This window comes from Aedes aegypti, chromosome 2 (genome assembly GCF_002204515.2).
Source record: "Aedes aegypti strain LVP_AGWG chromosome 2, AaegL5.0 Primary Assembly, whole genome shotgun sequence".
Lineage (NCBI taxonomy): Eukaryota > Metazoa > Arthropoda > Insecta > Diptera > Culicidae > Aedes > Aedes aegypti.
Genome location: NC_035108.1, coordinates 53767589 through 53779824, shown reverse-complemented (window position 1 = coordinate 53779824; position 12236 = coordinate 53767589). Strand labels below are relative to the sequence as shown.

General features: G+C 39.4%; 1 protein-coding gene across 5 annotated transcripts in view; it reads right to left on the bottom strand.

The window, feature by feature from the left end:
* The window catches only part of LOC5566288 (RNA-binding protein Musashi homolog Rbp6), a 1418593-nt gene that overhangs the window by 837252 nt on the left and 569105 nt on the right, over nucleotides 1–12236 (bottom strand). For all 5 annotated transcript variants that reach the window (XM_021840840.1, XM_021840841.1, XM_021840842.1 and 2 more), the window contains one exon: nucleotides 2932–3024. In XM_021840840.1, coding sequence (XP_021696532.1) covers nucleotides 2932–3024 — 93 coding nt within the window. The remainder of the gene's footprint in view (nucleotides 1–2931; nucleotides 3025–12236) is intronic.

Here is a 12236-nt window from a genome sequence, read left to right as displayed (position 1 = left end):
TCCCAGAAGCTCTGGAAGGCTTCTCCCAGAAGCTCTGGAAGGCTTCTCCCAGAGGCTTTGGAAGGCTTCTCTCAAAAGCTTTGGAGACTTCTCTCAGAAGCTCTGGAAGGCTTCTCCCAGAAGCTCTGGAAGGCTTCTCCCAGAAGCTCTGGAAGGCTTCTCCCAGAAGCTCTGGAAGGCTTCTCCCAGAAGCTCTGAAAGGCTTCTCCCAGAAGCTCTGGAAGGCTTCTCCCAGAAGCTCTGGAAGGCTTCTCCCAGAAGCTCTGGAAGGCTTCTCCCAGAAGCTCTGGAAGGCTTCTCCCAGAAGCTCTGGAAGGCTTCTCCCAGAGGCTTTGGAAGGCTGCTCTCAAAAGCTTTGGAGACTTCTCTCAGAAGCTCTGGAAGGTTTCTCCCAGAAGCTCTGAAAGGCTTCTCCCAGAAGCTCTGGAAGGCTTCTCCCATAGGTTTTGGAAGGCTTATCTCAAAAGCTTTGGAAGGCTTCTCACAGGATCTCTGGAAGGCTTCTTCCAGAGGCTCTGGAAGACTTCTCTCAAAGGTTCTGGAAAGCGTCACCAAGAAGCTCTGGAAGGCTTCTCCCAGAAGCTCTGGAAGGCTTCTCCCAGAAGCTCTGAAAGGCTTTTCCCAGAAGCTCTAGAAAGCTTCTCCCAGAAGCTCTGGAAGGATTTTCCCAGAAGCTCTGGAAGGCTTCTCCCAGAGGCTTTGGAAGGCTTCTCTTAAAAGCTTTGGAAGGCTTCTCTTAAAAGCTTTGGAAGGCTTCTTCCAGAGGCTCTGGAAGACTTCTCTCAGAAGTTCTGGAAAGCGTCACCAAGAAGCTCTGGAAAACTTCTCCAAGATGCTCTGGAAGGCTTCTCTCAGAAGCTCTGGAATGCTTCTCCCAGATGTTCTGAAAAGTTTCTCCCACAATCCCTGGATGGCTTTCCCCAGAAGTTCTGAAAAGCTCTCTATAGAAGCTCTAGAAGGCTTCTTCCAAAAGCACTGAATGGCTTTTCGCAGAAGCTCTGAGAAACTTGTCCTAGAAGCTTTTGAAGGCTCTGGGAGGATTTTCCCAGAAGCTCTGAATGGTTACTCCCAGAAGTTCTGGAAGACTTTTACCAGATGCTCTGGATGACTTCTCCCTGAGGCTCTGAATGGCTTCTAATAGAAGCTCTATTAGGCTTCTCCCAGACTCTCTGAAAAGCAGAAGCTCTGGAAGCTTTCCAGAATGAATTCTCTCACAAGCTCTGGAAGGTATCTTCCAGATTCTTTGGATGGCTCTAGAAGGCTTATCTCAAAACCCAACATATCATATATTCGTTATTAAATTTTGAAATTGGTCGACATAAAAATTAATTATTTATGTACTGTCTACAAAAATCAAAATAATGGCAATAGGTTTCAAAGAGAAGCAAATTACTGTTTGAATCTAATCAGATTCAGACATCATTTAATTTTTCAGAGGGTGTTCCAGCCTTGCTTGTTTAAATGAGCCTATCTGAATTTTTATTTAGAATTGCAAAAAAAAAACATTTTCAAGCTTCTTTTGCATTCATTATGAAAACAGGATGGATTTTCCTGAAAATAAGTAGTTGTATAAAATTTTATCTCTGAATTCATATCAGTTTTTCCACGATTTATATTGTCATATTTTGTTTAGACGTCAAAAGACATTTCGACACGAATCTTGTTCCTCTGCTTGAGCGTCCTCGGATGCATCACTCACATATGTTTAATTTATAGACACAAAGTTACAATTTTTATCATTACTTCTTGAAGGAGTAAGTCAAACCATAGTTCTAAATTTTTCATCATTCATGGTTTTTTGTTTATCAATTTTGTCATAGAATAAATATGGTTTATTCATTTATTCAGCCATCAATACAGTTTTCAACGTGCATGGATATAGGATCAGAACGAACTCGTTAAAATACAAAATTGACAATATTTACAATATTTTCAAAAAACTTGTCTTATGCGTACAAAGCGTTATAAAGAGGTAAATAGTGCGAAATCTGCCAAAGTAGTGTACCGAAAAAGTATTCACAAACATTCAAAACTGAGTATCTCATAGCATAATTGATGTGTTTAAACCTTTTTAAGAAAATATTTATTATGTCATATAGTACTTAAGAATCCTGAGATTATTACAAATGTTTGCGATACACTCCATACTTAATTTTTAGAACCTCAATAAACATCAAATTGGATGAGGAGCCAAATAATCGTTACGATAAACGCGAAGCTATTTAGAGTAAGACTGAGATTACTGAGAATAGTGGCTTCATATCCCACCGTGAATTTTCTCTGCTTTTGAGATTTGTATCTTAATTCTTGTCATACGATATGAAGCCACATAAATAATGAATTAACAAAGAAATATCTTTGTTACGAACTGTAGAAGTGTCAATAGTCAACAGCTCTTAGCTGATAAGCAGACTTATTCGTTTAAAGAATGCAATGCTAGAAGGAAGAAGAAAAATATCAGGATAAATAGAATTTCTTTCTTGCAAGTGATTTATGAGTAAGTAGCAAAATAAGTTGATTCATAATCTTTCGAAAGTAAATCCCGATTCTCTACACAAAGCATCACTACATAAAAGCCTTAAGCAGCAATTCAAAATCGAACGTCCTATTGGAACACGACTTCGAAAACTGAAATTCGAAACTAGCGCAGCACAAAAAAGAAGCCCAGCGGACAAACGTAGAGAAGTCTACGCCAAATCGCTTCGGGGAATTTGCTGGGACAATTGGATAAGACTCGAATGAAACTTTTAAGCCGAGTTTTAAAATTGTTTTCCGTTTTCGTCCCTGACCAGTTTTCCCGTTCCACATCGTTCCAATTCTTTTCCCAAAAAAAAAAATCAAAGCAGCGACGATGTCCCCGTCCAAACTGTCCTCACCCACCTGAAAAATAAAGGGAAAATCTGCTTCTCAAGCACACAGCATCGTACTCACCGGTCCAAATTGTTCGAAGTAACTTTTCACGTCCTCCAGTGTGGTAGGTGCTGATAAACCACCCACAAATATCTTCTTCGTTCTCGTCACCATCTGCAAAAGAGAAAAGGAAAAAAGGACGATCAGCGGGAAAAGTTATGAACATCCAAGCCCGGAGTCCGGACAGTTTTGTGTCGGGTGCAATAAATTATCTTCGTCGATGCAGCAGAAGCAATATGTAATGGCAGAGCAGTCCGGAGGACCATCTCCGAGGAGAATGATTATAAATCTTGTTCGATTGGTGAGAAGCAATAAAGCTGGAAAGCGGTACCAGCAGACCCAGGGAAAAGGGACTCCGAGAACATAAATACCAAACATATTTTTATGGTGCAATCGTGACCAATTGGAAACCGGAGAAAGAGGGAAACGATGAAGCGATGGAGGAAATCCTTTAAGTGGCAGATGGTTTGATTGGTATCAAGTCGAAAGGGCTTAGTGTTTTTGAAAAATGTTCCAATAAATCGAATTGTGCTTTGAACTTTGAACTCAATCAAGCTGACGACGTCCAATGATTAGACGACGACGCAATTAGCATCCACCCTGCTGGAGCGTGTGTGAATAAATCATCCCTCATTTCGCCATTGGCGATGGCGTCTTAGTTCGCTGAAGTAATTTCCAATCAACGACTACACGGCAGTTCCGCCAAGAGCCAGTATTCGTCGACGCCAATCCCTTCGGGGCACTTTGACCTGGGCCTGGTCCGGCTAATGGAAACTCGTGTCCGAGCACCGAATCAGCCACCAGAGACAATCGATTCCGTTCTTGTATTGTAGTAATTGAATTCGTTGCTATCAAGTACACTAACGACCATTAGTGTGGAGTCACATCATCAAGGAATGCAACATAAGGCATGATCGACCACTGGAGCAGTACGAACTGCCTAGGAGGTCATGGTAATGAGCTAGAACATGCCCAAATAGAACAGAATGAAAACTGATTTTTGTCATATTAGTAGGAAACTCATTTTTCCAATATGAACAAAATACCAGATATCTGTTATTTTGCATAACAGTGATTCAAAATAAGAGCATTAAAATTGCAAATTGAAATAGTAGTCATTATATGCACTCTATTTTTAATGGTAGTAGCTAATTAAAACAACTTAGCTTTTGCTGTGGAGCATTTTCTGAAAGATTTTGTATCCATTTTCAGATATGATATGTAGTTGACGGTACTGTTTACGTCAAATTATGTGGAGCACTGGTTCTGTACTGTGAGTTTATGTTTTAAGATCGCACCTCTATAAACGCATTTCGTGCCAACTCAAACAAATGTTTGCAGCACCCTGTCAGATTTTAATAACACTTTATGGATGTGTTGACATTGATTAAGCAAGCCATTTTGCATACTCAGTTTTTCCGAAATTTATTTGGACAATCATTTGAAAAGGGTCAAACTTTTTTACCCCATTTTTTTTTTCAAAATAATAAAATAGTTGCAACTTCTACAAAAAAAAATTGCTGCTGGTTAATAATTGTCCAAATTTGTGAATTGAAGTATAGAAAAAATTGCCAACACTTAAAAAATAATTTCCAATATTTAAAGTTGATTTAAAAAAAAAATGCCATTCAGTTGACGGTCAGCTCTCGTTCGGTATTGACGTGCTTTGTTAGATCGAAAACAATAATTTAAAAATTGTCTGACAGCTTAAGTGCTTTGTGTGGAGTAAAGTGGAACATTGCGAGAAAAATGGTAGGCTTGGTGAAGAACACGCTCATGTTCAGGTTTCCAGATGGTGCTGCAGGGCCAAGTGTAGTGGAGATGGCAACATTTGCTGCTAAGGCTTTCGATGCGGACAGGTTCACTATAGAAAGTGTCTACAAGATCTCGGAAGAACGATGCATATGCATCAAGTTCATGAATGAGCGAACGATGAAGGATGCACTGATGCAGAATCACGAAGAACACGTGTTCGAGTATTCGAATGAGGACAAAGTTCAAATCAAGATGTCTGTCGCTGGTGGATGCAGTGAGTACATCTGGATTTTCGATTTGCCACCAGAGGTTCCCGATCAGGAAATTTCTACCGTTCTCTCGAGATATGGAGTTGTACGCCGGATGGTCCGGGGGAAGTTTCCCGCGCAACTGGAGTTGGACCTGACAACAGGAGTTCGTGGAATCTACGTCGAAATCAAAAAGGAGATCCCAGCTACTCTGTTCTTTCTCAATCGTCGAGGAAGAATTTATTACGAAGGAGTTAAGCACAGTCCTATGCTAAGAGGAAGGATATCTTACGGCGGATTGCCCGCTAAATGCGGCAAACCAGAGGAATTGCCAAACTGCCGATACAAGTGGCGAAACGGTGTGTGCCTCGGCTAAAGTTGCTCCTACTACTTCCGGGCGTTCGAGTTATGCTGAAACGTTGAAGAACAATGTGCCAGTGGCTGAAATGAGTGGAGGTTCGATGACGGTGCTAGTACCGGCTGCAAAAGTATCACGCGACAACGTTAAAAAGGGCGGTTCTTCTGTTGTCGGTGTGATTGCCGAATTTTTTGGTAACGATGGAGATAGCCAGGACTCCTAATAAGTATAAGTATTGATCTCGAAATAACTTTTGACACGGTTTGTCATAAACGGTTATGGGAGACCTTGGAAAAGTTTCAGCTACCGGACCAATTGATTAACTGTATAAGGCAGTTATACGGGAAAGCGACATCTAGAAATCTCGTTAATGGATTTTTAACCCCTTCATTTCAAATGGTACGAACCAGCCACGATCTGAGCTGAAAGTCTCTTTAATAAAGATAATAATAATAATTCATTTCAAATCAAGCGATCAGTAAGAAAACCACGTCCACTTTCCATGATACTTTTATGCTTATACATTGAAGCACTGAAAAGACATTTGTATGGAAATATTTTATGAATTCTGATTTCTGGACGTTCTGTTAGAGCTCTGGGATTAGCTGACGATCTTACTCTTATAATAAGATCTGACAATGAATTTGATACGGTTATGCAGATACACTGTAACCTCAATTTACGAACTAGATCGAGGGTGCGCAAATTGAGTTGGTGCGTAAATTGAATCAGTGCGTAAAACGAGGGAGCTCAGTTCGTAAAACGAGGTTTTGCCAACTTATCATTTCTATGTAGAACAATGTCTCACAATACTGGACCCTAGAAGATTGTTATATTTTGAAGAAGCGTTAGTTTTGTCAGATCCAAGTTTTGGTAATTAAGTGAGTACAACATGTGTTCTAGTTCATCCAAAAACTTCCTGGAATATATACCTGCAATGTACTGGCATATTTAGCGATTCTTTGATGTTTTTTTGATATGACACAGGCCCTTATCTATTCATAGTAGTAAAATGAGTATTTTTATAATTTGTGCCGATGTCTTAGGTCCTCCAAGGACTCCATTGAATATACGTCCTAGGTTCTCCAAGGACTCCATTGGTCTATATCTTGGGATCTACGACCGTAATAAGAGATTAGCGGTTACTTTTCAATTACTCCACAGGCCCCTTACCATTCATGTGAGTAAACGGTGTATTGTAACTATTTGTGCGGATGTCCTAGGTCCTCCAAGAACTCCATTGAATATAGGACTTGGGATCTACGACCGTAATAAGATGTAAGAGGTTAAAATACCCATATTGTATGGGTTTCCAACGATTTGCCCAAACCAGTGGTCGCCATCTTGGATTCCAAAATGGCGTCGGACATCGATTTTCGTCATCTCCTCGTCGTGCCCGTTCCAAAAATACCCATATTGTATGGGTTTCCAACAATTTGCCCAAACCAGAGGTCGCCATCTTGGATTCCAAAATGGCGTCGGACATCGATTTTCATCATCCCCTCGTCGTGCCCTTTCCAAAAATACCCATATTGTATGGGTTTCCAACGATTTTCCCAAACCAGAGGTCGCCATCTTGGATTTCAAAATGGCGTCGGACATCGATTTTCGTCATCCCTTAGTCGTGCCCGTTCCTAAAATACCCATATTGTATGGGTTTCCAACGATTTTCCCAAACCAGAGGTCGCCATCTTGGATTTCAACATAGCGTCGGACATCGATTTTCGTCATCCCTTAGTCGTGCCCGTTACAAAAATACTCATATTGTATGGGTTTCCAACGATTTTCCCAAACCAGAGGTCACCATCTTGGATTCCAAAATGGCGTCGGACATCGATTTTCGTCATCCCCTCGTCGTGCCCTTTCCAAAAAGGAGGTTTAAATTTACATGAACCAGATACACAGTGCAAATATGTATCAATGATCGCAGCATAACTGTCTTCAATGTTGTAGTATAAACTGTTGTGGAGCCTTGAATGAAGTTGTGGAGACTCCATGAGGCAAATACAAGCAGAATTGATTGAAGAATTCTTAGAAAAGTTTATAATGCATTTCATCGAATGATCCCTGAAGGAAATTTTGCACTGAGAGTCATCGTATATAAATTATCAAAATGATCCTCATGTAAACTCCTGGAATAAATAAAAAACAATTACGTAGGAGTTATTTCAGTTTTTTATAGACGTCGAAACGATAATTATTCAAAGACATGATGAATCTTTTTGGAAAAACTCCTGTAGGATCATTGGGAAATCTTTTAAAAGTAACAACTGGAGACAGCGGTGAAAGAACCAGTGCAAAAAAATAAGGAAATCCTTAACTAAATGCAAATTTTTCTTGTTCATATAAATTTTAGTAAAAATTATTGGAGTTAGTAGCGTTGAACAGTGGTCCAGAAATCAGTTTTAGGTAGAAAAATGCACTTTGAGCTTCAGAAAGAAACATTAGACGAAAAAGGTCTTCTACAAAATTGCTTTTATTAGTAAAATCCTTTGTTTAATGTTATCAAAAATGTGGATGGTCTACATTTTCATAAAAATGGTATAACTAACATTCTTATCTGTAGAAATTATAATAAACGTGCTTCAGAAAAATTATAGACCATTCAATTTCATACAACTTTGCCAAAAAAAAGTTTCTTTGTAGCTCTTGAATTGACCGATTTAGAGCTTTTTTTTCCTATGGAGACATAACGTGGTCCAACAAAAACTGGTTTTCGGGCTCCAGCCTTCTCAATTCTAATATCTCATCAAATTAGGCCATAGAACACTTTCAGAGCATTGAACAATAAAAGAGAGCAGACAGCTGACTTAGATTGTGAGCTCCCAAAAGTCAAGGGAGCTTGTCACCAACTGTCACTGGAAACCCGCACATTCGAAGGGGTGAGCATCAAAAATGTCAGAATTCAAGTAAAAGTAATTAAAATTTCTTGGTGAATTTCAATAATTTCACATTTAAAAAAATTTCAAACCTGAATATAGCTGTGTGTTTGCAAACTGCTTTGATTTTTATATTCATATCTTTTTCATAATGAACAACAAAAAGTGAACACGATTTTGATCAAAATAAGTTCGTGCCAACTGTCAGTGAGCTGTCTCCTCTCTCTCTCTTTCAAATTGGAGAATTCGTGATTCGGTGAGCGAAAGAATATGTAAGTCATTATTGTTTTTCTTGAAAAGGCACGCCTGCTTTGATTGTGGACATCGCTGATTTGGGCAAACATAAAAAAAATATATTTTGACAGCATTCAAAACACAAAATAAATTTATTTATTATGTCAAAAAATTACAGATATTTTATTTCTGTAACTCCAATTAAATGCCGTATGTCTTGTAATTTTTGCTCTTTTCCTACAAAGTTTGTTGTTTTTGTATAGATAATAAATAAAAAAATTTCGTAAATAAAAATATGCTCAGGAACGACACCCAAATGGAACTGGAAACTGTATTTGATTTATCTTACTTGGCAACTTTAAATTCTGCTTCATTGCGTTTTGCTAGCGGCGCAGCTGAAAAAATGTTTGATTGCAAAGATTTTGTGTTTTTTTTTGCATAACCTACCATGTACTACTAATTCAAAAAATTTCTTTGCTTGTGGCAGAAGTTCGCTGGGAATGCCAGGTTTTTTCCAGTTTGAAAAAAAAAAATCTCTGTTAATTCCGGGTTTCTTTTACATACTAGACACCCTGCATAAAGCTTTTAAAGGCTGACACTTTACTGAAGACTGCAACTGTGTAGATAGTAAGGATTCCGAGGTTATACATATCATTCTAAATTGTACCGTTAAACTGTGTAACTTTGATAGTTTTTTGAAAGAAAATCTGATTTTTTTTGCAATCAACTTCAAGAAGTTTATTTTATACTTGTTTTAAATTATGAATCGTGGTTTACCGCCAACCAGCCGAGTAAAACAGGTATTTATCGAGCAACGGACTCATGTTCCGTAACCGGTCGTTTGAGAACGCCGCGACCCATTGGAAGCCCACACAATAGAAACCTCAGCCAGCGCAGTTGCGGGCTAGTGTAGTATGCTATTCCTATACCTAAAAAACAATGCGCTCTCGGGCTAGGCATTGGATATATATAAAAAGCGTTGTGTTTAGATGGGCATCTTATTCTTCCGAAAGAGGTGCACTTTGCGAAAAAGAACCACGTGATTATTGAGCTCGAATTTCAGGTTAACTTCTGCGTTCATGAGTCCTCTCATGGCGTAGGGGTAACGCGCCCTAACTAGAGATCAGGGAGTCGTGAGCTCGATTCTCACTGAGAAGATGTGTAACTTTTTCGCAAATCTTCACATCAATTTGTCCATCTAATCCAATTGCAAATTATATGTAATGTTTAGCTTTTCGGTAGTTGTTTATTTTATATTTTTAAGACAAGTACTGGTATCTAGGCTATTGATTTCTGTTGCAAAATTGCTTAGAGATTAGTTTTGAATGAATCTATAGTTTTTTATATAAATGAAAATCAGTTTTCTGTTTTGGGGTTACTTTAATAATGGGTTTGTAAACACTTGGAAATCCACAACAAACTACTGTTTGCAGTTTTCTCTGAATTATAGGAAAACTTCAAAACGTAACAAATATGTTATGCATTAAAGTACAAAGTTTATCGAAAAATTCCGCACCTAAATATTTTAGGCTGGAACAAACATGTTCAACATTATCTTTAGTCTAACAGAAAAAAATAAGAAGCGAAACTGAGTAGTGAACAATTTGTAAACAAGTTAAATAGAAAATTATGAACACCAAAAACTTGGTACCAATTCACAAAAAAATACAACCACCGGACAATGAACCAAATTTTCTAACCCTTGAGAAAGATTGAAAATACAATCGAAACGTTGGGTGTAGAAGAAATATTTTAGTTGTAATTGCCCTTGAGACTGAAAGCCGCTAAGAAAATCCCCGGTGGTGGTATCGATTTGTTTATTCATATCGAATCAAATATCGAAATTTTGTAATATCGGAACGTCCCTCTACTTATGGTAGGTAGTGTATCTGATATGGCATGTGGCCTCGACGGGGTGCCTTTCGGGGGCAGCGAGCGAATTGATTGAAAGTAAGCATGGTGATGGGCGGTGGGCCTAACAACAGCAACGCGGGGTGGCGATGGCAACAGGGAACGCCTTAAGGGAGTTTTCACCTGTTCCCAACGCAAGAGCTAGGCGGTGGCAGGAAATTGCAATTATCCATCAACTGCTGCCGCCTTCGTCGATGCCCCAAACCTCAGAAACAGCGGAAAATCAGAACGCACCGGTCTTGATTAATTCATTACTTTATTATAGGCATACCGGGCAGCGAGCGTCCGTCGGATATGGGCCCAGCACCGGCTGTCATGCAATCAGCTGACTAATTGTTCTGCGTGTTGCGGCGGTGAGTTTTTCGCGCTGATGACCCCTTCTGGATAATGGGAAGCACGTGGGATACCTGTGGTTATGGGAGTCTATACGAATTGGGCATTTTTATTCGCTACGCAATGAAGGCTTCTTTTATAGAAGAAAAGTGGTTTATTTGTCTGTATTGGAGACAAAAGCAATAATAAATTCTTACAGATTCAATATTGCACTGTTCTGTAAAAACTTATGAAGAAGTAAAATCACATAAAATCAGGATTCTTTCAGAATCTAAGTCAGAATTTCGTCAAAATTCTGTAATAATATTGTTTGAGGTCCGTCTGAATCTTGTACAGGATTCCTTCACATAATTCTCCAGGATTCAGACAGATTCTTGACCCAAACTGGACGGAATCCTGTTCGGGATTTTGGTAGAATATCCTGTTCAGAATTCTGAGTGAATCCTCTTTAGGATTCTGAGCGAGTCCTGTTCAGAATTCTGACCGAGTTTCCATACTTTCACTTTAAAATCTCTCAAACTTGGATGAACTTCCACTGTTAAACTTCTCCCCAAGATCGTTATCGCCAAACCATTTACTCTTTTTGTTCATAATCTTCCACTTCCGTATTCTTTTGCCATCCCCTTTCCTTTAAAAACCATTGCGCCTCCAGTGTCACATCTGCTCGCGCGGCTATCATAATATGATTATCTTAATTATTTTCTCCTCCCCTCGCCGACCATCGTCCATCTCATCATTCGTCGTCGGCTCGCTCACTTAGTCAATGGCTCAATGATGGCAGCTACACACAGCTGTGGGACGAAATGAGAAATGAGTGAATAATTTTTCGTTTCGTTGTCTCATCATTGTCGTTCTTTCGATCGAGGCTCCCAACGCCAAGCCTCAGTCCTCCTCGAGGGAATTCAGCCATTCAGTAGACGGATTGGTAATTGGCACTGCTGGTGTTACTGTTTCCCAGCCTCGTTACGACGGACACTGAGGAAAGAGTTATTCCAAAGTTCTTTTTCCTTGCCCAGAATCGGGACCCGAGAGCGCGTTGCTCCATAAGTCGTTTATATTAAAAAAAAAAATTCCTTCAAAATCTGATGAAGGATTTCTTTCGATATCATTCTTTTGGATTTGGATATCTGTTCAGGTTCTGATTCAGATCAAATCTTGTTCAGTATACTAATTCAATCCTGTTCTGGATTCTGACCGAATCCTGTGCAGGATTTTGACCTAATCCTATTCAAGATTCTGACCGAATCCTGTTCAGTATTCTTACCGAATTCTGTTCTGGATTCTGTTCGAACGCTGTTAAAAATTCTGAATCTGGATTCTGACCGAATCCTGTTCCGGGTTCTGACCGAATCCTGTTCAGGATTCGGACCGAATTTTGTTCAGGATTTTGTCCGAATCCTGTACAGTAATCTGTCCGAATCCTGTTTAAAATTCTGTCCAAATCCTGTTCAGGATTCTGTTCGAATCTTGTGCATGATTCTAACCGAAATCTGATCGAATCCTGTTCAAGATTCTGGCCGTATCCAGTTCATTTTGACCGAATTCTGACCCAATCCTGTACAGGATTCTGTTTGAATCTTGTTCAGGATTCTAACCGAATCCTTTTCA